At 51.9% G+C, this 26,788-nt stretch overlaps 1 protein-coding gene across 3 annotated transcripts; it reads left to right on the top strand.

The window, feature by feature from the left end:
- Positions 1–775: 775 nt before the first annotated feature.
- Pacc1 (proton activated chloride channel 1) lies at positions 776–26,686 on the top strand. 3 transcript variants are annotated; one of them, XM_048439407.3, is made up of 8 exons: positions 776–920; positions 3,111–3,207; positions 15,931–16,140; positions 17,511–17,662; positions 21,453–21,595; positions 23,164–23,308; positions 24,256–24,363; positions 25,384–26,686. In XM_048439407.3, exons 1-8 carry the CDS (start codon positions 885–887, stop codon positions 25,543–25,545), a joined length of 1,053 nt encoding a protein of 350 aa, XP_048295364.1. In that variant the 5' UTR covers positions 776–884; the 3' UTR covers positions 25,546–26,686. The 3 variants fall into 3 exon arrangements, with proteins under 3 accessions (XP_048295364.1, XP_048295363.1, XP_048295366.1); XM_048439406.3 differs by having other exon boundaries at positions 15,928–16,140; XM_048439409.3 differs by lacking the exons at positions 23,164–23,308; positions 25,384–26,686 and having other exon boundaries at positions 24,256–24,367.
- The last annotated feature ends 102 nt before the right edge of the window (positions 26,687–26,788 follow it).

Raw genomic sequence — 26,788 nt, 5'->3', positions numbered from 1 at the left:
CTTGAGAATCAAGGAGCCGGCTGAAGAGGACCTGGGTTTGGTTCCCAGCACTACATAGGAGGCTGGCATGTGTGTGATGCCCCTTTCTGACCTCTCTGGGCACCTGCACAAGGAGGTACACACACACACACACACACACACACACACACACTAAATACATAAATCTTTTTTAAAAGTTTAAAAATGATATGAATTGGAGAAATATATAATCCTCGGACTTGGGAAGCTGAGACACAGTTACTGTCTATGAATTCGAAGCCAGCTTGATCTACAAAGTGAGGGGTTGTCGCTCCCTCCCCCGCCCCTCGGAATTTTGTTAGTCCTGTCCCAGATGCAATAACGTCTTGATCACCCTATCCTTTCTGATACAAGGTATCCTCAGTACCTCAATTTCATAATCTGTAAGAAAAACGTTCCCATTGCAGGATGCCTGGAAGGATCAAGACATAAATGTACGGAGAACTTGGTAATGCAGGGCTCTCTGGACATTTATTCCCATTTTAAACCACAAGGCCAAGTTTCCTCTTCCTATTACTGTGCACTCCGACCCAGCTGACCTGGACCCCGTGCCACGCTGCACTCAGGCACTCGGTTCCTCTGCCTGACAAAGAGAGGAAGTGTATGACTCTCGTGCTTGCCTCTCTGGCAGGAGGTAGAGCCCCACTGATTCTTCTCGTCGCCTCTCCCCGGCACACGGAACTACATCTCCCAGCGTCGCCCGCGCGGGGCCCGGCGGAGGCAGGAGGCGCGCATGCGCCGAGCGCCGCCACGCCTGGTCTCCTGCCGTAGACGCGAGCCGGTCTGGCTTAGAGGAGCGGGCACATCTCGGAGCGCACGCCTACGCGGCGTCGCGGTCCCGAGTGAGTCGCCACAGGTTTAGTGCCATGATCCGACAGGACCTCTCCACATCCTACCAGGAGGTGCGAGCCAGGCGGGCGCGGGGGGCGGGCAGGGCATCGCGACCCCCGCGCAGGTGGATAATTGGCACTCCGTGGCGGGCGTGCGGGCTCTGCAGCAGGTGGAGCCGCTGCGTGGTCCCCGCACACGAGATGACCGGGCCTCTGGCCTCGGGCTGTGGGGAAAGCGCGTATCCGGCCGCTCCTTCGCGGCTCCCCGCCGCCTCCACGGCCCCACTAGCCCTGCAGCTCTTTGTCTGTCGCCCGAGCCTCGGGCTTTCCCTTGTAGAGCCGCGCTCGCTCCTTGTCCCTTGTGCTCCTCTGGCTTGGGGCTGCCCCGGCGCTGCCCTGGGTGTCTCCCCGCGGCGCCGCATCCTAGGCCGTCTGCCACCACTCTCCAGGTTTGCTCGAGGCTGTGCAACCGCCCCACACCGTTAGACCTTGTCCAACAGGAGCAGCCCAATCTTCTCAGCAGGTTTCCACAGCCCAGCAGCTGGTCTTTGTAACCTTTTCCACCCACGGAGGCTCACGGTCTCCACACGAGTTGGCAGAGTGCTGAGCTCAGCGCCGGGTTGAATTAGTGACCCCGAGTGAATAACAGGATGTTATCAACTCCTGTTTCTGGGGAGTTTGGGGGGAGGAGAGGGGGTCTTGGTTTCCGAGGACCGTGGCTCAGCCACACATGGCCTGTATCTCCTTACTTAGCAGGGCTTCTAAAATAATTTATTGAAGTCCAGGCTGCTGCCCTGCTTGCAGAGCAAGGCCACAGGTGGAATCGGGTGTTCACCGGAGTCATGCCCAATGAGTAGAAGGCGCTAGAAGGATCCCCACCCTTTACCGTCTTCAGGTGTGTTTTGAAGTTTCAGGAAGACTGCCTAGAGATTGGCCCGCGTCTTTCTTGCCTGGATTGTTTTGAGAGTGGACCTGACTCTGGGTGTCTGCTGAGGAGAGGTTTTGACTCTCCATTCTGAGAATGCCGGGACAAGTAAAGGCTGCTGTGTGTCAGGCCGGTACTGAGGCGGAGGGGGTGTTGCCGCCAGGCCTGGCTCCTGAGGAGTTCCAGGCGTCCGGGGACCACTGTCTCTCTTGACACGTTTTTCCTTAAATAAACCGGGATGAATTAGAAAGCTCCCTGAGTACTGGGGATGTTCGTAGCTGAGTTGGTGCCGCTTGGAGTGCTTAATCCCAACACTTAGTAGGTGGATAGAGAAGAGTAGAAATTCAGGGTCATTCTCCAGTGTGGGGAGTTTGAAGCCAGCCTGAGTTACATGAGACCTTGTCTCAGGGGACGAAAAGTACCTTGTAACTTTACGTGATGATACCATGAGCCTGGGAAGCTATTCCTCCTCCCAGTTGGATGGAATCCTTCCAAACTGACTACATCTGCCTCCTTCCTAAAGCGATAAGACGCTTACTCTAATCTCTGCTTTCTCAGTGCCAAGATCTCTCCTCTCTGACTGGTCAGGTGGGAACACTGATGAGGTTGTGGTTGCCTGGTACCCGGCTGCTAATGAATGCTTGTTACCTGGGCATCCTTCCTGTGTTCTGCCGTTTGCACCCACATCTATGGGTTTCAGTGCCCCCCACAGGGCTCTGGCACCAGCTTTGCTGTTCTCATTTCTCTCTGAGCAGACTCTAAGCCAGCCACATTTCCTCTTCCCTCTGGGAAGTGGTTAGGACCACAGGCTTTGGAACTAGACCGGAGTGGCGCGACTCCTTCATTGACTGGCTCTGTGGCTGTGGGTGGGCGTTTCCCAGGAGATGCTGAGATGTTGACATGTGACGCTCGTACTTGTCTTGTTTGGAATTGGAGATAGTCACTCAGGTGTATTCCCCAAAGACAAGGTTGTGCTAGGCCCCAAATCCAGCCTGGTGGGTGTCCTTGAAGATGCCCTCAGAGGGGCACATGCTACATGGGGCCGTGTGAAGATGGGGCCTGTGGTTAGACACCAGGCTCAGTTACACGCACAGAATGCCAGGGGTTGCTGGCTATCACCAGAAGCTAGGAGACAGGCTGGGAACTTGTCTCCCTCACAGCTCGAAGGGAGCCAGCCTGGGGCTGTGAGAGAACACAGCGACATTGGGCTCACACATCCTGTGTCATGTGGTCTTTGTGCATGTGTGACAATTATGTGGATGGCAGCTTCTGCTTTTTGGCCTCCAAAAGGCAAGGCTGCCCCAGCTGAGCTACGTTCTCCCTTCCTTCTCCTTTAGCTCAGCGAGGAGTTGGACCAGGTTGTTGAGAACTCGGAGCAGGCAGACGAGCGAGACAAGGAGTCAGTCCAAGTCCAAGGTCCAGGGGTCCTGCCAGGTAAGCGGGGTTAGGGTGCTGGACCGTGGGCTGTGTGCCGCTGCTACCGCCGCTGCTGGAGGCCCAGTCCGGGCGCCTTGCCAGCGATGGCAGTGGCAGCCTCCTCTCCCCTGCTGTACCCAGTGTTGGATCTCAAGGTCTGCCCCAGTTCTAAAGCGCTACATACTTAATCAGCCTCCGGGTGGGAGGCTGTGCCTGTTCAAGGTCTGCAGTTTTGATAGTGGGTTTGAACCAGTTCTGAGGCCAGGCCATCCCTTCTCCCTGAGGAGGTGCTGGCCAGCATGACTCTGATGTCCTGATATCGTCTCAGAGACCTGGAGGAGAAGAGCTCCTTGGCAGGGCTCTCCAGTGCTGCTAGCTGGTGGGTGAGCTCACCCAGGCTTGGGCGCCTGTTTCAGAGTCTTGTTTGCCTAACTCCCATGCTTCCATCTGTAGCCCAGTGGATTCCTTGAAGGAGGCCTATGTGTCCTAAAGTCCATCTGCCCAGCGGAGGCCACCTTTGCTGTCACAGTCCTCTTTCTGAAATTCTCAACCACCTTTATAAAAGGCTTGTTTTTATTTATGTATGTGTCTCTGTGAGCGTATGCCACACGTGTGTGAGCATGCCCGTGGGAACTAGAGGAGGGCATCAAAGTCCCTGGAGCTGGAGTTGAGGTGGATGCTGGGAAGGGGAACCTGGGTCCTCTGTAAGAGCACCAAGTGCTCTTATCCACTGAGCCACCTCTTCAGTCACCCCCTTTAAAATCTACTTATTGTGAGGGGGCACAGGACATGTATGTTAGGGCATGAAGGCATGGCATGTGCATGGAGGTCAGAGAGAACTCTGTGGACTTAGTTCTCACCTTCTGCCTTTAGCACGGGCTTCTGTGGTTGTGCTCAGGTTGCCAGGCTTGTGGGGTGAGTCGATGCTACCCTTCCTCTCCTGGTTAATGCCTAATCATTCCTCGGCTCCCCGCTGACAGGATCCCGTCCCATCCTCCCATACTGTCCCTGTCCTCTGACTCCTCTTCCCAGCAGTGTTGCTGCTGCAGAGGAGGTTCCTTTGTCACTCCTGTCTGTTCTCCTTAGCCTTGGCTGGTCAGCGTGAGGGAGTGGACAGAGGGAGCCCAGCCTGGTTCCGGCTCCTTGGGTGAGCTGGGGGGGGGGGGGGCGAGTGGACAGAGCCCTGCCTGGTTCTAACGCCTCAGTTGGGTGCGTGAGTGAGGTCAGTGGCCAGAGCCCCTGCTTGGTTCCAGCTCCTTGGGTGGGTGCAGGGGAGGTGAGTTCTGCTCTTTTGGTTCCTCTGTCTGGGGAGAGGAAGTCCTGTGATTCTGCTTACTGCTCACTCCAAGGAAGGAGGCAAAGCAACTACTGTTTCCCACTGCTCTTCCACCAGGCTCTGCCGTCCCCCTGCAGCCTCCCCCTCCCCACCATATTGAATTCTCACAAGAACTCCGAAAGGTGGTGTCCTCATTTCATAGATGAGGGCCACAGACTCAGGCTGGGTGGAGCGCTCTGACCCCTACTCACTGGTGCCTTATTTTTTTAAACGTTTATTTTTTGTGAGAGAGGGTGAGGGGTGAGCATTGTAGAAGTCAGAGGACTTCTGGGAGTTGGATCTTCCACTGTGTGGGTTCCAGGAATCGAACTCAGGCTGTTGGGCAGGCAAGAGTCTTTGCTCACGAAGCCGTCTTGCTGATCTGGCTTGTCCGTATTTGTGAGGTTCGCCGTGAGGCAGTTCTCGGGTACATTCTGTGATGGCTCACCATGGTGGTTAGCGCGTTGTCTCATGCATTCATCACTTTGTGGTAAGGGCATTGAACATCCCTTGTTATTTTGAAATATGAGGGACACCACTGCCAACCGGAAGTCCCTGCTGTGCAGGAGGACCCCAGGACACACCGCTCCTGTCTGCTGTGTCTGACAACTTGTGGACTCACCTCTCACATGCTCCCCTCCCTATTTCTGGCACCCACTGTTCTCTCTCCTCTGCTGAGGTCAGCTGTTGCAGAGACCGTGTGAGTGAGCTCGTGTGACATTCATCTTTCCGGGCCTGTGTCTGTTCTTAGGTCTGTCCACGTCACAAACGAAGATTCAAACTTCCTGCTTAGACAGTCTTGTGTAGCCCAGGCTGGCCTTGAACTCTCTGGGGATGGTGGGAATTTTTAGTCCTACCCTGACTGAGATCTTGGTTTATCTGCATAAATATATAGATTGTCTTCTACGTTGTTCTCTTCTGATTGGCGTTTACTCCAGTAGGCAGAGAACTGTCAGAAGGCCAGTGAACTTCTAGATTGTTATCTTGTAACCATCTACTCAGACTAGAGTGACCAAACAGCCTGTGGCCCAGTTTTCCTTGCTCGCCTCACCCTTTCCAACCTCTCAGGATCAGCCTTCTGCGATCATTTCTAAATTTCTGAGCCTCCAAACTTGGCTTGCCACAGTTGGGTCTGCTGGGCTACTGCAGATCCAAGCCACTTCCGTCTCACTGTGCCTTTTCTGAGACAGGGTCTCTCCCTGGCCTGGAGCTCACTGTGGGCAAGGCTGCCAGTGAGTCCTCGGAGAGATGCCATCTCGGTCTCTCCGGCTCTGGGATTATAAGCATGACCCGCCAGGCGTGGTCTTTTCACATTTACAGTCCTAGTGATTGGGCTTATACCCACCTATTTGATTGACTGAGCCATCTTCCCAGCCTGGACCTTTAGATTGGTTCCAGTTCTTGGCGTCTGACTCAGCCTGCAGCAGATACATACACCCTGGTTTCATCTTCTCTGGGTACATCGGTATATCGCTGGATCGCATGTATTTGAATATTTTCATGTTTTTGTTTCTTTTTTGAGACAATGTCTGATGTATCTCAGGCTATGTATGTATCCCCTTGCTATGTAGGGGAGGGTGGCCTTAGCTCCCCATCTTTCTGCTGCACCTCCTGAGTGACCAGTTACATCCCCAGCCCTGCGTTTTTTCCTTGGCCTCAATTCTATTTACATGTTCTCTGATCTCTGTTGACTCTTTTCCTAACTTTGGATTTTGTTCTTTTAATTTTTTAAAAAGAAATTCATTGTTTCATCAACCTGAAGTTTTATTTTTATTTATGTGAATATACATGTGTCTGTGTGAGGATGTGCACATGCGTGTGGGTGCCTGAGAAACCTGGAAGGGGGTGTTGGGTCCTCTGAGCTGGGGTTACAGGTGGTTGTCTGTCGTGGCTGCTGGAAGTCAGACCTTATCCTCTGCAAGGCCAACAGGTGCTCTTAACTGCTGAGCCATCCCCCGAGACCCTGAATTTGATTCTTTATTTTTCTGGTTCCTTGAGGGGCAGCATTAAGTTGCTTATTTGGGCCGGGCAGTGATGGTGCACACCTTTGATCCTAGCACTCAGGAGGCAGAGACAGGACAGGCTCCAAAGCTGCAGAGAAACCCAGTCTCAAAAAACAAGCAAACAAAAAAATTGCTTATTTGGGATTTTTCTTAATATAAACATGTTTTGAGATTTATTGTTTTTTGGGGGGATGGAGTTGAGACAGAGTTTCTCTGTAGCTTTGGCTGTCCTGGAACTCGCTCTGTAGGCCAGGCTGGTCTTGCACTCACAGAGATCTGCCTGCCTCTACCTCCCAAGTGCTGGGATTAAAGGCGTGTGCCATCACATCCCAGCTCTATTTATTATATGTCTGTGTGTATGTGAGAAGCTAGCCATGGAGGCCAGAAGAGGGTGTTGGATGCCCTGAAGCTGGAGTGATAGGCAGTTGTGAGCCCCTTGAAGAGAGTGCTGGAAACTGAACTTGGGTCCTCGGGAACAGCAAGTGCTTGTGACTCCTGAGCCACTCTGTGCCCTTGTCACTGTTACTGCGTGTGTGAGTGTATGCACTTGTGCATGTATGTAGGCCAGAAGAGGACATTGCATATCCCCGTCTGTGTATGCACTTGTGCATGTATGTAGGCCAGAAGAGGACATTGCATATCCTCCTCTGTGTATGCGCTTGTGCTTGTTTGTAGTCCAGAAGAGGATATTTGCATACTCTCCTCTGTGTATGAACTTGTGCATGTATGTAGGCCGAAGAGGGATTGCATATCCTCCTCTGTGTATGCGCTTGTGCATGTATGTAGGCCGAAGAGGGATTGCATATCCTCCTCTGTGTATGCGCTTGTGCATGTATGTAGGCCGAAGAGGGATTGCATATCCTCCTCTGTGTATGTGCTTGTGCATGTATGTAGGTCGAAGAGGGATTGCATATCCTCCTCTGTGTATGTGCTTGTGCATGTATGTAGGCCGAAGAGGGATTGCATATCCTCCTCTGTGTATGCGCTTGTACATGTATGTAGGCCAGAAGAGGCATTGCTTATCCTCCTCTACCACTGACCCTTTGTCATCTGTTTCTTTGAGGCAGGGGCTCCCCTGGAGTCTGGAATTCATGTTCATGTTAAGCCAGAAGGTAGCAAGCCCCAGCAATCCTCCACCCCTGCTCCCTCAGTCTGACTTCCTCCGTGGGAACAGGACCTGGCCCTCATGATAGAGCAAGTGCCAGCTTATCTGAGCCCCAGGTTCTCTGTGTTGATGTAGATATTTGCTGTTGGGAGCTCCTTTCTGACACCGGGTCACACGTCCAGCTGGCCTTGAGGTCTCCTGGTTGCTCGGGTTACAGAATTACACACTTGACACCACCTGACTTTTATTCTTCCCACTTAAAATTTGCAGGGGACTGAGTGTGTTTCCCGGCACCCATGCTGGGACACTCACAATCACCCGGGAGAGCCAATGCCACCTTCTGGCCTTCATAGGCACCTTCCCCAGCGTCTGACACACCTCCCCCAAAAGAAAAGGTTTAAATTTTGGAAGCTGGTACTTTGTGTCACAGTAATGGAGTATTTTTAATTCAGTCATGAATTTACCCCTCCTAAAGAGTTAACCTGTGTGTATTCCTGACATAGTTATATTTTCCCAATGCTTCTGGCTGGAATAGTTCCACCCATCCCTGTTTCTTACCAGGTCAGTGATGAGGAACCCCCAGCTTACCCTTCTCCCATTTCTGAGATGCTCCGTCACTGAGGTGGGTGTTCTTGGCTGTGGTGCTTTCTCCCTGCCCGGTGTCCCCTGGGAAATCAGTGGCTGCACCATCCCCTTTCTGGCTCTAAATCCCTCCATTCCCCCCCCCCTCGTCTTTCTTTTCTTTCTCCCGCTCTTTTTATGGTGAGGGAGAATTATCTGTATTCTGTCAATCATATTTTAATAAAACACTGATTGGCCAGGCAGGCAGTATAGGTGGGAAAGCCAGACAGGAAGTAGGGGTGGAGAAAAGAGACTGGGAGTCTTCTGGAAACAGAAGCTCCCTCAGCCACTCCTGTGCAGACCACTGAAGAGGCAGCATGTAACCTGCCCTGCTGAGAAAGGTACGGAGCCATGTGCTAACATAGATAAGGATAATGGGGTAACATAAGTTATAAGAGTTAACAAGAAGCCTGACCTAATGGGCCAATCAGTTTATAACCTTATGGAGTCCTGTGTGTAATTTCTCTTTGGGATTTGCCGGCTGTTGGGGTACTGGGCGGGACAGAAGCCCCAACAAGCCGGCCCCTCATGTAACATTTTTATCTGTCCTTTCATCCTTCCTCCATCCCTTTTTGTTGAGACGTGATCTCCCTCTAGTCCAGGTTGACCTTGGTCTTGTGGTCTCCACCTCAGCTTCCCCAGGCTGGGATGATAGGCTTGCACCTCTGCTCCTGGCTCCAGTTCTCTTTATCTCTGTCTCTGGACAGCTTCTTAGAATGTCTTGAAAGGGAGTTCTTTGCGGTGACTAGAACCTGAGTCCACGTTCAGACCTTACTCGGTGACTGTTAGCTGTTATTTCATAAATAATGTTCTCTGTGCCTTCCTTCATCCCTTCCTGTTCTGCAGTGTCTGCTGTGTGGATCTTTTCTTGCTGGCTTTCCATGGCTGCTGCGGCTTTCCCTGCACTTCTGCTCTGTCTATAGCTGGCTTATTTCAATGACCCTGACTTCAAGTTTAGAAATTTGTTTTTTTGTTTGTTTTTTGTTTTTCGAGACAGGGTTTCTCTGTAGCTTTGGAGCCTGGAACTAGCACTTGAAGACTAGGTTGGCCTCGAACTCACAAAGATCTGCCTGCCTCTGCCTCCTGAGTGCTGGGATTAAAGGTGTATGTCACCACTGCCTAGCTCAAATTTAGAAATTCTGCTTGGTCTAGTCTGCTATTGCTGTTGCAGATATTAGTTATAATTTTGATTCATTGGCATCTTGATTTCTCACATCTTTTTTTTTTTTCTTTTTTGGTGTTTTTGAGATAGTTTCTCAGTATAACTCTGGCTGTCCAGGAACTCTCCCTGTAGAACAGGCTGGACTCTGCCTCCCAAGTGCTGGAATTAAAGGTGTGTGCCACCATGCCTGACTCCTGCTCCCCCCCCCCCCCCCCCCCCGTGTGTGCGTCTTTTATGTATATGAGTGCTGTAACATCTGCACACCAGAAGAGGGCTCCAGATCCCATTATAGATGGTTGTGAGTCGCTTCCGGTTGCTGGGAATTGAGCTCACGACTGGAGGAGCAGCCAGTGCTCGTAGGCAGGGAGGCAGCACCATCTCTCATTTCTTACCGGCTGAGTCTTTCCTTCAGAGCACATGGCCACTCTGGTGTCATTGAGGACTTGCTTGCTCCCTCTCACTGTGTTTTCTTAATTGTTACTTGGAATTCCTTTCTGTGCATGTCCACTGTGTCTCTGAAGAATTACTGTGCTCTTTGTAGTGTCATTTCTTGCTCTTGGGCCCCACATGCTGTTGGGTGTATTTTCATGCATGCACACACTATGTCTTTACCTCTGTCTGCCCCACTGCCCTTCCCGGCCTGTTTTGACCGCTGATGTAGTCTCAGATTGACTCTTTAATCCCACATCATATCATGATGGGTTTGTTTTGTGAATCTGCTTCACATAGCGCCAGGTTGTCTAGTTCCATCAGCTTCTGCAAATAGATAAATGTCATTTTGTGTGTGCACGTTCATGTATGAGCTTGTGTATGTCTGTGCACACGAGTGTGCATGTGGAGGCCCGCGGTGAACTAATCCAATGAAATGGCGGAAATGGCACCACATTGAGTCTGGGTCCTTCCTCCTCAGGTAGACCTCTGGAAGTGGCCTCAGGGCCTGCAGATCTGTTTCTCAGGTGACTCTAAATGTAGACAGACTTACCGTGAAGTCCGTCATGAGCTGTGGAGACGGCTCTGCAGGAAGGAGCCCACTGACCCGGGAAGATTCTTCACCCTTGGGTAGAATGTCTGTAATGTCAGGTACTGCCTTGTGGAGTGTTTGAACTCTTGGCTGATCTGTCCCTGATGAGGGTGAGTGTTGTGTTTGCTCTGGGTCCTGCTCCCCTTCAGGTGTGGCAGCGTTTTGTTTTATTGGCTTGAGGTGAGGCACATGTAAACTCAAAGTCATTCTGTGTTCTGGGGGACTTGGTGTTTTGGTCACTGCGTGGTAGCCTTCCTTGTCTTATAATCCTTGTCTTGGAGTCTCTCTTGTCCATTGCAATCATGGCCACTCCTTAGGTTTTCCACGATTCAGGTTTCTGTTTGCTTAGAATGTCATTTTCCATTCTTTTGGTTTAAGCCTGTATGCCTTTATGTGTGAAGTCACATACTATATATAATTTCGCTTTTTTAAGGCTTATTAATTTTTTTTTATTTTTTAGTGTGTGTGAATGTATCCGTGGGAATGACTAGGCCTAACAGGCAGTTCTGAGGCACCATGTTGGTGCTGGGAATGAAACCCGGGCCCTCAGTGAGAGCAGTAAGTGCTCCGACTGCCAGCCCATCTTTCCAGCCCCACAGTGTCTGTCCCCTCCCTCAATACGCCCACCTGCACCTTTGGTTTTGTCCATTTAGGTCAGCATCGCTGCTGTGGCTCAGGACCCTTGCCAGCTTTTTGTGGTTCTTCCTGCTGTTTTCAGCACCCGTCCTTCCTCTGCTCTCGCTGCACTGGTAGTTAGTTTTGCTCTTCCAGGGGGATTTATCTTTCTTGTGGCTGTAGGGCTTTCTGCTGGCTAATCTTGATTGTGGATGGCTTTGAGAAGCATGCTCCTTCTGGGTGTCTGTGACATGCTTCCCTAGAGAGGAATAAGTAGGGAAGACCCACCCTGGATGTGAACGGCACCTGTCAGCAGCCCACGTGAGCACGGGGGGAAATGAAGGAAGCCACACACAGCACAGGTACCCTCTCTCTTTGCGGTGAGCCGCAGCTCCGCTCTACACAGCGGGCGGCAGCCTCTGAGACTGTGATCCAGTCAGTCTTCTCTCTTGGGCATCTGCCATAGTGACATGAACCGGCCAACACAGGGCACCCTGAGCTGGAAGGCTGTCTGTGAACATGGATTCTTTCCATTTTTGTCCTAGAAGGCCTTTGTTTCTCCGACATTCTTGAAGGGTAGATCTCATCACTGAGTAATAATATAATTCTTGGCTGCAGGGTTCCCACCAAGGAGTCTGCTGGTGGTCTAGTGGGGATGTCCTTAATGTGACGTTTGTGTTGCAGATTTTACAGCTTTCTCATGTACTTCTGGCAGTTTCATTATAACATGCCATGATTAAATCTCTTCCAGTCATGTCTGCACCATAACATGCCATGGTAGAGATGTCTTGTCTACACCGTAACGTGCCGTGGTGGAGATGTCTCCTAGTCATGTCTACACTGTAACATGCCGTGGTTAAATCTCTTCCAGTCATGTCTGCTCCATAACATGCCATGGTGGAAATGTCTCCTAGTCATATCTGTCTGGGCTTCTAAAGCCTTTGAACCTCAGTGTCCACGTCTTTCCTAAGATGAGTAAAATTTTTTCCCTGTTTCGTTGGTTTCTGTTCCCCAACATTTCCCACCGAATCCCGTGCTTTCCCCACTGAGGCCTCCCACTGCCCCCATGTTTCTCACTCACATTGTCTTCCTATTTCCACCAAACGATTTAATTGCATTTTAAATCGTTGACCAAGTGTCTTATCCATCTGGGTTTCTTTGGGACATCTTGCTAATAATTACATTCTTTAGGGAGCATTATGTAACCTTGAGTTTTCATCTTTTTGGTTCAGTGTTAAGATTGATGTGCAGTGGTCCAGATATTTCTGCCATACCTGGTGGCCTCCACAGTAGTTGGCCTTCTCTTGAAAGTGCACCTCAGCCTGTTGGTTTGTTGTGGGATGTTGGCCTTGTCACTGGGCAGCGCGGTGGCCTCCCATGGCTACCTTAGCTTGTGCTAATGAGTTCGGGACAGAGAGGAGGGCAGCAGGCAGCTGAGACTGCAGAGTCTGGCGGACCTGGGCGTGCAGCACCAGGGCACTGACAGAAAATACTCATTCGTTTGTTTCTGAACTGAACATATGACCCGTTGAGAATAGGAGCTGACCTGAAGTTTGGGGTTCCCGGCTGCTCACAGCTCTGAGAGCCTTGCTTGGCAGGAAACAGTGACTTCGCTGCTGAGGAGATTATTGTGGGGAGCACTCGGGGAGCAGTTCCTGTTGCTGAGGAAGCAGGACCTGCTTCCCTACGCTCCCCTTGGCAGTGACCACGGCAGGAGTGGATGCCGCAGACCCGAGATGGAGGTAGAAGGGACAGAGCCCCGGAGCAGGCGCATCTCTTCCTCACGGCCCAGTGCTCGGTGGCTCAGGAGCCAGCTTGTCTGAGCATTGGTCTCCATGGAGGCATGTCTTCCTTCACTGGGTCGTTTTCTTTTCTTTTTACCTTTAAATGTTTAGTGAGTGTGTACACACGCGTGCACACACATATGTGCCATGGTTCACGTGTAGAAGTCAGGACAACTTCCGGAAGTTGTTCTTTCCTTCTGTCACGTGGGTCTGGGGATGGATCCCACGCTGCTCTGCTTGGTCCCAAGCGCTTTACTGCTGAGCCATCTTTGCTGGTCCTTCAACCACATTTTTTTAAAAAAATTCTTTCCATGTCTACTAGTTAAAAAAAAAAATCTTTTATTATTTTGTATGTATTACTGCTTTGCCTGTTGCCCGTATATAGACATGTATACTACATGTGTGCCTGGTGCCTGTGGAAGTCAGAAGAGGATACTGAAGTTACAGATGGTTGTGAACCACCCTGTGGGTGCTAGGAATTTGAACCTAGGTCCTCTGTAGGAGTAGCCCATGCTCTTAACTGCTGAGCTGTTTCTATAGCCCCTCATGTCTAGGTAATTTTTAATTGAACAATGATGTATTAGGCCTGTTCTTCTAGGTGAAGAGAATTGATAGAATGTGTGTGCTTGTATCTGAGTGCGTGTGCACATGTGTCTGCATGTGCTTGTATCTGTGTGTGTGTGTGCGCATGTGTGTGGCATGTGAACCAAAGAGCATCTGCCAGACTGGCTTCCATGACGAAGCCTGGCAGTGTCGGTCTGTGTGCAGGAGAGGCAGAGAGCCTGGTAGTGGCCACACAGTCACAGAGCTTGGCGCTTCAGCAGTCCCCTCTGGTGCAGGAGCCTGGAAGCTTCCTGAAGAGCTGCTGGCCTTCTCTCTAGGTTGGAAGGCCTGGGAAGCTGGAGTTAGGTGTTAGCAGGGCTGACAGGACTCACTCAGGAAGCAGCCAAGCCGGCAGGGACACGCTGCTGTCTCCTCGGGACACTTTCTACCTGGGCAGCCCATTGGCAGACTGCAGGTCCTCCCGCCCGGGCCCTCCCGCCCGGGTCCTCCTGGCCTCTCTGGAAAGCTGCAGTCTCCTGGGCGGGTGGGAGGAGGCCAGCCAGCACTGCTGTAGCTTCTGGACGCTGCTGTGGCTCTGAAGTACTTTTGTCTCAGCGGGCAGGTACTGCGGAGAGGAGGAAGCTCTGCAGCCCTGTCTTTTCATGCTGGCACATGGAATCAGCCATTTCTCTTCCTACATCAGCTCTGCTTTCTCCAGCCCTCGGGATGTCCAGCCAATGACCTGCACAGAATTAGGGACCTCCCCTCTCTGGGACTCCCCTACTTTCAGGATTTCCCCTTCACTTTAGCCCTAAACTGTCACCCTGAACCATGTCATTAGGAGGTTGGTATGAACCTTCAGGCAAACAGGCAATTGTGCATCTCAACGATCATCTTTTTCTTTTTTAAAAAATTATTTATTTAAAAAAACTATCTTTTTTCATTTTATATACCAATCCCAGTTTCCACTCCCTCCCCTCCTCCCATTCTGTCCACTTTCCCCCTCACCCCACTCCCATCCACTCCTCAGAGAGGGTGAGACTTCCCATGGGGAGTCAACAAAGTCTAGCATATTGCTTTCAGGAAGGACCAAGGCCTTCCTCACTATATCTAGACTGAGCAAGGAATCCCTTCAAAGAGAATGAGTTATCTTGATTGAGAGAGCCATGGGGCTAGCAAGAAACCTGGCACTAGAGAAATTCCTTGGAATCTACAAGGATGACCCCAGCTAAGACCCTAAGCAGTAGTGGGGAGGAGGCCCGAACTGCTCTTGCCTGTAGTCAGGTTGTTGACTATCTTAAATGTCACCATAGAACCTTCATCCAGCAACTGATGGAAGCAGAGGTAAAGACCCACAGCAGAACACTGGGCTGAGCTTCCAAAGTCCAGTCAGAGAGTGGGAGGAGGGCTGGAGAGATGGCTCAGAGGTTAAGAGCACTGACTGCTCTTCCTGAGGTCCTGAGTTCAATTCCCAGCAACCACATGGTGGCTCACAACCATCTGTGCCCTCTTCTGGCCTGCAGACATATATGCAGACAGGACACTGTATACATAATAAATAAATAAATCTTTTAAAAAGAGTGGGAGGAGTGAGACTATGAGCAAAGAGGTCAAGACCATGATGGGGACACCCACTGAAACAGCTTACCTGAGCTAATGGGAGCTCACGAACTCCTGCAGGGCAGGGAAGGAGCCAGCATAGGACTAACTAGTCCCTTGGAATGTGGGTGACAGTTGTATGTCTGGGGCAGACTGTGGGGTCACTGGCAGTGGGGCCAGGATTTATCCCTACTGCTTAGACTGTCTTTTTGTTACCCATACTCTTTGGAGGAATACCTTGCTCGTGGGCCATCACGAGCTTGTGTTCTTTGATATCTTCATTAATACATTGCTCAGCTCTTATGGTCATCATCTGAGGCAGGTGGTGTGACCACACACTCGGTTCCTGTTGTAAGCCACAGAGACAGCTGACCTTTCCCTCAGAACTGTGGTGTGGAATGAAGGGGAAAATACTATGGGAAGGTGAACCAGGCTGCTGTCCAAGCACCATCCCGGGTGGCTCTTATCAGGAACCCACGCCTGGTGCCTGTGTCCGAGATCAAGGTGCTGCAGTACTGGTATCTGGGCAGAAAGCACCTTAAGGAAGGAGGGGCTTATTTGGCTCACGGTTTGAGAGAACACCGTCCATCATATTAGACATGGTGGCAGTAACAGGTGGTTACTGTATGGCATCTGCATCACATAGCAGAGGGACACTCACGTCCTCACTCAGCATGGAGACCCCAGTCAGATTAGCCACCAAGGGAAGGTTTCCTTGGGAAAGGGGATTTCTAAGTGAACAGGGTAGAGTTGGTTATGAACTTCAGAATAGGCCCAGGAGTGGCAGGTATGAGCAGTTCAGGACTGAAAGATGGGAAGGGTGTTAAGCTGGGGAAGGAAGAGCATGCGGGCCTAAGCCTGCTGGTAACATCTGTGGTCTTGGCGAGGAGGGGGGTGTGGAGTTGAGAGGTAAGGGCTTGTGGGGGGCAGACCACTGCTGGCTGCTCTGGTGACTCTGCTGTCCTGCCAGCAGGCGTCGATAGCGAGTCTGCCTCCAGCAGCATCCGCTTCAGCAAGGCCTGCCTGAAGAACGTCTTCTCGGTCCTGCTCATCTTCATCTACCTGCTGCTCATGGCTGTAGCTGTCTTTCTGGTCTACCAGACCATCACGGACTTCCGAGAAAAGCTCAAGCACCCGGTCATGTCTGTGTCTTACAAGGAGGTGGACCGCTACGACGCTCCAGGTAGGGCCTGCCGGGCTGGGCATCAGCACCCCGGCTCTGGGGCTTTGCTTAGCAAACACTGCCTCCCTGAGCCACCACTGTGTTCACAGCCCAGGCAGAGTGGAGCAAGATGGAGATTAGTTGTAGGCATGCATCTGAGAGCTAGTGCAGGGCCGTGGGGCACCGAGTGGGCAGGCAGGAGTAGCACTGGAGCCAGGCTTTGTTAGGCAGGAGGTGGGCAGCACAGGCTTGTGGGAGGAGGAGCGGGTCCCAGTGTATACAGGAAAGCAGTGGTCCTCCTAGGAGGGAGGCAAGAGCCAAAAGCCAGGGAAAAGGGCAGTGTATTAGTTACTTTTCTGTTACTGTAACAACAGCAAGAGCAAGGGACTTAAAGAAGAAAGCATTTAATTGGCTTACAGTTTCAGAGGGTTAGAGGCTGCCATGGTGGAGCAGAGGCACAGCTGCAGGAACAGCTGGGATCTCACAGCTGGAATGGAAAGCAGGCAGAGAGAACAAAACCTCAAGCCTGCCCTAGAGACACACCCTCTCCAACGAGACCACACCCCCTAGTCCTTCCCAAACAGTTCCGACAACTGGGGACCAGGTGTTCAAACACTGGAGCCTATGGGAATGTTCTCATTCAAAGTCCATGGGCAGTGAGCCACCAGGCCGCAGCAGGGCTCGGGAAGGTGGTGGGATGTGGAGGCGGGTACACACACATCATGTAGGGCCTCTGTGTACCTTTCTCTGTGTGGTGGGATGACTGAGCGATCCCTGAGGACTGTTGTCTGCCAGGCTCTGTGTAGTGGCACTAGAGAAGGAATGTGGGCTCAGACCCTGCCTGCCATGAGTGTGCCACCTGCTCTGGCCCCAATGACACCAGGACATCCTGCCCACAGGCTAGAGCCAGAGCTCCCAGATGTCACCCTGCAGCCGGGCTGATCATTTCTTCTCACCCTGGCTTTGCTGGTCTGGGCTCCTTGTGGGCTTTTTTGCAGTGTGTGCTCCCATCCTCAGCTCTTCCTCAATACCTGCTCTGGAGTCCTGGCCTGGGAGCCCGGGTTGAGGGCACACAGGACATTGTGTGGTGTGTGTTCTTGGAACCCCAGCAGAGCAGAAGAGAGAGCTCTGGAGAGCCCTCCAGCCAGAGCCTTTGCAGCACCAGGCAAGCGGGGCCTGCGAGGCAGCTGTGTGCCATGAGGTGCTCTGGTGGGAGTGTTCTGAGCCCTGGAGGCCACATCCCAGGCAGGGCGAGGGACCAAGGTGCCGAATGCCCTCCACTGGGGTACAGCTGTGTTTCCACCCCCTTTTCTGCCAAGGAGGCAGGTGTGAGACAATGTGGCGTGCCCAGGACTGTGGCTTCTGACACTTGCGGTTTCTGTTTGTTCCAGGGATCGCCCTATACCCCGGTCAGGCCCAGCTGCTCAGCTGTAAGCACCACTATGAGGTCATCCCACCTCTTGCCAGTCCTGGCCAGCCGGGAGACAGGAACTGCACCACCCAGAGGATCAATTACACCCATCCCTTCTCCAATCACACCATGGTAATGCTTGTGTCTCTGGGTTGTGTCTCGTTATCCACACTGCTAAGGATTATAACCTTCCTTCTCTTATAGCCTGTACGTGTGGGCCCATGGTCCTGGCAGGTGAGAGGGTGGCATATGTACCAATGGGGCTGATAACCCTCAGGGCTTCCTACCTGTTGGGAGGGTGGCGGGGCTGCAGGTGGGTCTGCCTGTGGCTAGCAGTTCCCCTGGAAATACCAGGCTCCAGGAACTGTCACCATGCCTGTGGATGGGGTCTAGGAATCCATATTTTGTGAATGTAAAGATGGTGTACTGGTGGTGGGGATCACTGACACCCTGCATCACACAGCAGGGCTAGGCTGGTGACCATGCAGAGTTCTTGGGCAGGGGTGTGGCTTTGTACTGTTGTATCCTGGCTTTTTTCCTCCTCCAAGAGGGGCTGAATTGATGGGGCCATCTGAGAGCTTCCCATCAGAACAAAAGCTTCCTGGGCACAGGACATCGGTGACTGTGGTGATTTGGATGAGAATGGCCCCCATAGGCCCTTTATTTGAGTGCTTGGTTCCTAGTTAGTGGAACTGTTTGAGAAGGATTAGGAGATGTGGCCTTGGAGGAGGTGTGTCACTGGGGGTGGCTTGAAGGTTTCAAAAGCTCATACCAGGCCCAGCGGCCCTCTCTCCATGCCTGCTTTCTGTGAACCAGGATATAGCTCTTAGCTTCTTATCTAGCACCATGCCTACTTGCATGGTGCCATGCCCCCTGCTGTAATGATAGTGGGCTAAGCCTCTGCCCCCAGCTTTCTTTTTTATAAGAGTTGCCTTGGTCACGTTGTCTCTGCACAGCAGAACAGTGACCGAGACGCTGAGTGTGGTGATGGAGAGGACCAGCACTGTGCAGCTGTGCCTCTGGGCAAGGCACTGGGTCTCAGGGAGGCCGAGTGTGTGAGTGAGGTGTGGTTAGGGACAGAAGCCAAGGACAGTGAGTGTGTCCTGCTGTGGGGTCGTCCTGCGGATGAGAGATTCGTCTCCAGGCCACCTCCTAAAGCCTGATGAAATGATTTCTACTCTATGAAAAGCAGGAGAGGACAGATAGGGCGTGAGGACAGCCCCGCAGACTGGTAGACCAGAAGGCTGGAGGAGCTCGTGTACAATGCAGGTTACTGTTTGGAACTGGTTGATGGAACTGGCCCATCAGAGAAGGCTCACAACCCAGGACAGGCCTGCTGGGCAGTGCAGGCCTCTGGCCCCAGTTCTGAGTGACTGAATGGCTGAGATTGGAGCGTGGCTGACGGCTGTGACTCCAGGACTTTGTCCCCTCTGGTTGCAGAGCTGCTGGACAAGGTGTTTCTCTGGGCGCCAGGCCTCAGAACAACCTCTGCACAGGCTGAGGGAAGGCCCTCTGTTCGGGTGTGGAGACAGAACCTCAGGTGCTCCTTGCCCACAGTTGCAGAGTGCTCCTATGGGTAGAGTGTTGGCAAACGGATGCAAGCACCAGGGAGTCGTCTACCCGTACTTGGCATCTGAACCCTGTATTTCTGAGAATGGGCAGTTGGTGTCACTGGATGTGTCCATGAGGCCAACATGTAATAGTGACCTGAATCCAGTCCAGAAGAGGGGACTGCAACCAGAAAAGTGACATCTGGACTCCCGGCTCTCCTCTTCCTCTCTGAGACGCATGATGGCACTGGGTGCAGCTGTGCCCATTTGGGGAACCCCTTCCTCTCCTCTGGATGGCACACTTCCTAGGAGGCAGCTGCTCACGCTCAGAACTGTTGTATTGCTGTAGGAGTTCATAATTTAAATATGAAATTAAGGGGCCAGAAGTCAGGGTGTTTTCATGGGAAGGAAGTTGGATGTAGTCACCCCCGCCAGTTCTGAGGGACGGTTGATTTTCTTCATCAGCTCCTTCCAGCCACAAGCTGTGAGCCTTAGAAGTTTCCTCCTCCCTGGACACCTGCTCACTGAGCAAACCCCGGCATGTGATGGGGTAATGAGGAGACTGGTGTGGGGTGGGCACCCAGGAGGCCGTGGCAGGAGGATCTTGTTTGAGCCCCATTCAGCCTGAGCACCACACTGAGACTCCATCTCAGAAAAGGAACACAATGTGCCAGTGTCCGTGTGGTGAGGGAGACCAGTGTTCACACAGCTCTGCCACTCTGGTGACAGCCAGCCAGGGCCTGTGTGGCACGGCCCGACTGGAAGGTTCTCAGGGCCTGCGTTTCTGCTGTGCTCTGCAGGCAGCTTCTTCCTGCTGCTCTCTGGTTGCTGTGGCCTCATCTACAGGCTGATCTGCATTGCTGGACACTTCTGTGGTCACATCAGAACTGGATGTTAGCAAACTGCCCTCCTTGGATCTGCTTTCAGCTTGAGCTGTCTGGGGACTGGGGCTGAGCTGGCAGGCGGGGAGAGGGCCTGTTCTCGCTGCCGTGAGCTGTTCCTGCGCAGGCTCTGGCTGAGCCCACTGAGGCCTCTGACAGTGACTCCATTGAGGATCTTGTTGCGTCACATTGCCTATGTCTTCCTGGTCTGGTTGACTTCCTGGTTTCTTGTGCTCTGGATTTTATGGTGGTTTGCCTGTAGCCAGTGATTTGCTTTTGTACATCCAGGACCACCCCTTTTCTAGTCTGTAAGATTGGTATGTCCTCACTGCCTGAGTGTCCCACCTCTCCCAGGTGAAGCTCATGCTATCTCCTGGGCTTTCCTAGCTCCCATAACAATCGGTTGCCTCTGACAAAGTGTGCTCGCTGGTCAGAGTACGGGTTTAGCTCCTGTGTGCAAACGTGCTTCTTGATGGAGCAGCCTGACTGGCAGGCAGGGTCACACGGGTGCTGCCACTTCATGGCATTGCCCAGCAGTGTTGCTCTGTGCTGTTGTCCTGTCCACATGGTCATGGTCAGTTTCTGAGCACATGCCAGTTCCTGGCAGGTGAGGTGGTCCCGGGTTACTCCAGCAGTTCAGTTCTGGCTCTGTGAGCCATCCTGGGGAGTTTAGTTGGACATTGCAAGCTAGTTTGTTTAGAAGAGAGGTGAGCACATAGTGAAAATCTAGGATATGGGAAGGATAACGTGGGAGGAGCTGCCCAGACCGTAGACACCTTACTGAACAGGATGGTGTAGACACCTTACTGAACAGGATGGGGCCCTTGGAAGCACAGCTCTGGCTCAGGGGCAGACCAGCCATTCCTGGGCTGCATTCAGGCCAGGTCGGTCCAGGGTGCAGGAAGGCAGGAGGATGGTTGGGAGCCAGTTGCCTATGATGCCACATAAAACTAGCCAGGCATATGCAGTATACACATGTAAGATTTAAGACATGACAGGCTATACTGGGAAGTGTTCAAGTATTGGCATGCCTTAGTAAGCCAACCCAGAAGGCATAAGAGAAAGACGAACAGCCTTCGTTCACTGTATTGAATTGAAAACCTCCCATGTAGTAGATGACATCAGGAACAAGCTTAATTGGGACACACCAACACTTAACGGGTAAGAGAAAACACCCTCACCCAGTAAAGGTGTTCCGTAGTGTGGACAGCCTGTGAAAAGGGACATGTGTCACACTCAGCCGTGCTCTGGGTGCTGTGAAGTTGCCCCGGCCAGCTTGCATCCTTGGGCTGGAGGGTTTGGTGACAGTTCCTGGAGGCTGCTGGATGACCTGCTGTGGGTTTGCCAGGCAGTGTTTGTGGCTGAAGCCTCTGTGGGCCTGGGGGAGCACTGGGGAGCACAGCTCCGAGCACTAAGGCTATGTGGGACTGTGTGAGCACTAGGGGAGCACAGCCCCGAGCACTCAGACTCTGGCTTTTGTTTCCCCAACAGCAGTCAGCCCTGATTGTCCAGGGGCCACAGGAAGTGAAGAAGCGGGAGCTGGTGTTCCTCCAGTTCCGCCTGAACCAGAGCAGCGAGGACTTCAGTGCCATTGACTACCTCCTCTTCTCCTCCTTCCAGGAGTTCATGCAAAGGTGGCTGTCCAGGTCCACAGGGCCCATCTCCTGCCGTGCACATGTTGTGCTGAACACAGGGGTGAAGGTGGGGAATGGGAGCGGGCCGGCTCAGGATAGGGGCTACCCTGAACCTGGTGGCCCATTACACTGACTACAGTTAATCACATGTACACTAAGGGTGCAGAGTTGCTTAATGCAGTACTATCCTGGAGAGGGCTCAGTCGGCCTGGGATGCAGAGTGGAGGGAGCTGCCTTCCAGATGATCCCTGCCCACTGACAGCTCCTGTTTTCAAACACTGGGGACAGTTTAGTGCAATCTCTGGGGCCTAAAGCACTTAATAGAAAATAGGAATATTCCTGTCTGTCCCTACCTAGTCTTGCTGAGCTAAGGCTCCATTTCTATGATGTAAGAAGATACGTCACAGGGCAGGGAGGTGACTGCCCACCTGAAGATAAAGTCACATGCTGCCTCTGCTGGCCTTCAGTATCTCCTAGCCAGCGCCTTCTCTGCGTACATCGACTGTCTTGCCTCTGTCCTGGAAGCCGTCAGAGGCCCGTCACCCCTTCGTAAGGGTCCTGAGCCTAGCGCTGCCGCTTCTGTTTTTACTCTCTGACAGTTCGGTCATTTTCACCCCCATCCTCACCCCCCACCAAAGCCCTTATTCCCCCCAGTGAGTCCCGTCTACCTTCACTCCTTTTCTGTGTAAACTGTTCTCAACTAGAATTGACTACAAGCGCGTGGTTGGGACCACAGTGACTACACTATTGAAAGAAATGACAGCCTTCCTCCCAGCAACCAATAACTTATAATCCCCCAAGATGAAGTGCTGACAGGCCCATCCTGTGCAGATGAGCAGCTGTGGGGAGGGCAATAGCTGTCGTGTCCAGAGAGGACGTCTTGTTCACATTCCTCCTGTCCCCTCTTCTGCAATGTCCAGTGTTTCCTGATCCTTCGGCGGGAGGGTAGTGGCGATGTTACACCTGTCCCTTTTAGGACCAAGCACTGGTTTTGAGGCAGGGTATTACTCTGTCGCCCTGACTGTCCTCAAACCCTCCTGCCTCAGCCTCCCTAGGGCTAGGATGACAGGCTTGTCCCACTCTGCACCCGCTCACTTGTGTGTTGCTTCTGCTGCTTGTACAGCTCCCCCGGGATGCTCTTCCATCGCAGGGCCTCTCAGAGGGATGTTGAATTCACTGAGTGTGGCTTGCCATACTTTAGCCATATTTCAGGGAGCCTCTGGAAACCCAGGTGTGGGTGATTGAGCTGTGGGGCAGAGGCTGTGAGAGGGAACGAGTGTGCCCATGGTGGAGTGTGCCTATGTGGTAGGGGGCAGGGATCATGCTGATACCCTCCTACTGTGGGACTGTTTGGAAACCAAATGGAGGTATAACCAGGTTGGGCTTGCTTTTGATGCTAACTGATCAACAACCTTGGTAAGGCTGGATTCAGGAGAGGGAGCAGGGAATCCATAGCATCCGATTGTACCAGAAAAGAAACTAGCATCACACAGGACTAGAGTTGGTTTGGCCACACTGGGTTCCAGCTGCCAGGTCTGGATTAACCTGGACTTCCTTCCCTCCCCAAGCTCAGACAAAGCGGGCTTCATGCAGGCGTGTGAGAGCGCCTACTCCAGCTGGAAGTTCTCAGGAGGCTTCCGCACCTGGGTCAAGATGTCACTGGTGAAGACCAAAGAGGAGGATGGGCGAGAAGCTGTTGAGTTCCGGCAAGAGGTGGTGGTTGTTTGCTTGACATATATGATGGCTTCCACGTTTGGATCTGTGGTGGAGGGAGACTTTGAGAGGAAGGGTCTTTTGGGTGGGGTCGTAGGATGAGGATATCTTTAGTAGCCCTTGGGAAGTCTCCATATGCTAAAGGCAGTCCACAGCAGCTTGCTTGTTCCCCACAAAACCATCTCTGTGCCTGTAGGCATGGGAAGGACCTCCTGTGCCAGGGATTGTGTATAAAGGAGTCAGGCGCAGTGGGGTGTGATGACCTGTTAGGATGCAGATGAGCTGATCAGAAAGCTTTTGGTCCCTTGGTCCGGAGCCAGAAGCATGCTGGGTATTGAGGCAGGAAGATTGTTGCTTCTGTAAGATGCCTGCCCAGTCCCACAGGGCTTGGGGTGTCCTTAGTCACCGCACTCCTGGGCAGCCCTGTAATTAATTTCAGCTTTGTCTTCCTGCGGCCAGTGTGAGCATCAGATCAGAGGTAGCCCTGTGCCTTTGGAGCCTGTCTTTCATAGTCAGCTGGCTGATCTTATCATGTGTGCCTGCTAAGTATGTATAGAGCTGCCTCGTCATATGGAGTGGGGGCTACACTTTGTCCCCGTAGACTTGAAGAGTTAGGACTGCTTAAGAGACTTAAGTATTTTGAAATTTGGGACTTTGGAATTTGTCTTCCGTAGTAGATTGCGTGTGATTTAATTGTGAGTCTTGGCACCTGATGGCAGATTTTGGTGACGGTTTCAAACTACTGCAGTCTCTCTGCTCCCAAAGTACTGTAAAGTCCTAGCCGGCTCTTGTACCAGTGAACCGGTCTTGTATGTGAAGCTTGACTTTCCTTCTCCGGAAGATGCCATTAGGAGAGCCAAGGGCTGAGTTCCTTCCTGCCGTTACCTTCCTGGGTCCAGGAAAGGGAGGGCCCAGAAGTGCTAATTCTCCGTCTGTCCCACCCCTAGACTAGCGTGGTTAATTATATTGACCAGCGACCAGCCGCCGAGAAGAGTACACAGTTGTTCTTTGTGGTCTTCGAATGGAAAGACCCCTTCATCCAGAAGGTCCAGGATGTAAGTACTGCCAAGAGTGGTCCTTCCTCACCTATCACAAGATGGCCCGAGATGGTCTTGGTGACAGGGAAGAGAGTCCAAAGCTCGGGTCCCAGGATGGATTCTGTGAGATGGAAATTTTGCTTTCACCCATGATCCTAAAGATTGACCCAGGCTGTGTGCGAGGGGTGAGGGCTGGAGGCTAAGACAACTGAGGTGAAAGGAACCAGCTTATGGATGTGCGTGTAAGATGTTCTGATGCTCTTCAACCTGAGCCACCTGTCATGAGGGGCCTGCTCTGGTCCAAGTAGAGCCCTTGAACCATGCATCACAGCAGTCCTGAAGGCAGAGGTGTGGCCACCGGGCATGTGAGAACAGGGGCTCATCCTGTCTTAGACCACACCACTGAACCAGACTGACAAGTGCTTTTTTTTAAGCCACACATGGGAATTCCAGAATGTATGAACTCTAAATTTGGTGAGGGAGAAGACACTTGTCCAACATGCACAAGGCAGAGTCCATGCATTAGCATTGCACAGGGATGAGAGTATTTGACGGGGACCAGTAATTGCTTTAAATCGTTGCTAGACAGTAAACAGCTGTCACGGGGCTCTGTGGGATAAACAACTTTGGCGAAAGAAAGGTTTTTGTCTGAGTGGCTAGAGAAAGTGCTGAGCTGGAAGGACGATTGAGTCCAGATCGGACAACATCCCAGCAGGGGAAGCAGAGGTCTCATGACAGAATGTGGGGACACAGCTGAAAACAGGTAGTGGGGGTGGAAAGACTTTAGGGACATCTGAGTCACTTGTAGGACCAAGCCACCAAATTACAGCTCGGTCTGAATGTCTTATGCAGTTTTGAGAAGGAATGTCCTCCGTGTTACTTCATTATGTGGAAGGAGGGGCTCATAGTTCCCTCCAGACCGGCTGTCCACATTAAGTCCTAATAAGCGGAGGCACGTGTCTCTGTGGGTCCAAAATCCAGAGACGGAGTCAAGGTTGATGCAGCCCGCCACCCCCGCCTTTTGTTTCTGTTCCCCAGATAATCACGGCCAACCCTTGGAACACCATCGCACTCCTCTGTGGGGCTTTCCTCGCGTTATTTAAAGCCGCAGAGTTTGCCAAACTAAGTGTGAAGTGGATGATCAAAATCAGGAAGCGGTACCTCAAGAGGAGAGGCCAGGCAGCAAACCACATCAGCTGAGGTCGCCGCGCCAGCACTCCAGACTGACGGAAGCCTTATCCTCCCGTTGACAACCGAGCCACCAGCAATCCTGTACTCACTTGAAGGGACCTTGCAGGGAAGGGCAGTCTTTCCAACTGGACGTCAAACCTGGCCCAGAAGGAGGCTGTTCTGAGCCCACAGGCAAACATCCAATGAATAACCTGAAACTTATTTAAGTATTTAAATTATTAGCAGACATTTTACCACGCTGTCTAGTGCCTTGGAGGAGGGGGTTTGTGGAAAGCAGCTTCTTCCTATTTGTCCATTAAGTAGTTAAGCTCCAGGTCAAGAGACTCCCTCTTTACCGTAGATTTTTTTTTTTTTAAAGTATAGAGATACATTCTGTATACAAACTTCCTCATGACCTTATACCACCTACTGTTGTTACTTAAGAACAGTAACAGCCTAAGTCAGACTTTTTTTTTTTTTTATGTAGCCCTGGCGGAACTCACTGTGTAGACCAGGCCTCTGCCTTCCCACTGCTGGGAATCACAGCCTCTATTACCGCTCCCAGCCTTACATGAGGCTTGAAAGGCTACTAGAAACTAGTGGTCACAAAGGTGTCAGCTCGGTGGCCACTGCTGGAAGCACTGGCACAGATGTGTACAGTAGGCGCCTACTTAGTGTATCTCGATTTCATTAACAGGTAAATAAAGTTGGGCTAACACGGAAGGAATGAGTGTGAGTAAGCCAACAGGCACCAATACTGGACTTGCTCGTGCGGTGAGCACCAAACCCCAGTGGCGGCATGAGTCTGGACTGACCCCTGAGGTATGTCCCCACTGCTTCAGGGAAGGTAAGCTGGACATCGATGGCAGATGGCCAGACAGATGGACACACCGCACTACGAATGAGCTGCTCAGTAGGCCACTGTGTCCTTCAGAAATGCTCGCCTGAAAGGGTGACCTTTAAGGCTTTGACAAATAGCACTTAAATAAACCCAGACCTCATCTTCTCCAAATGGTGTGGGAATATGGTAACATTCAAAGAATTCACAATAGGCCTTGGGAAATCTGAAGGGAACTGTTCACGTGTATAAGGAAGGCATTTTTGTCTCTAAATTTAGTAGCAAGAAACTCTGTTTTGGCTGAATCCCTAGAAATAAACTTGTATAATGAAATATTCACTGCTATCTTTCTATTTCATAGATGTACAAGAATTTTAGACTAAAGGTTTTTTTTTTATAAAATGCCATTATAGTGCAAATGCCAAGCATAAACAT

This window comes from Myodes glareolus, chromosome 5, assembly GCF_982192425.1.
Source record: "Myodes glareolus chromosome 5, mMyoGla1.1, whole genome shotgun sequence".
Lineage (NCBI taxonomy): Eukaryota > Metazoa > Chordata > Mammalia > Rodentia > Cricetidae > Myodes > Myodes glareolus.
The sequence above is the reverse complement of the archived record's forward strand: the minus strand, read 5'-3'. Positions and strand labels throughout refer to the sequence as shown.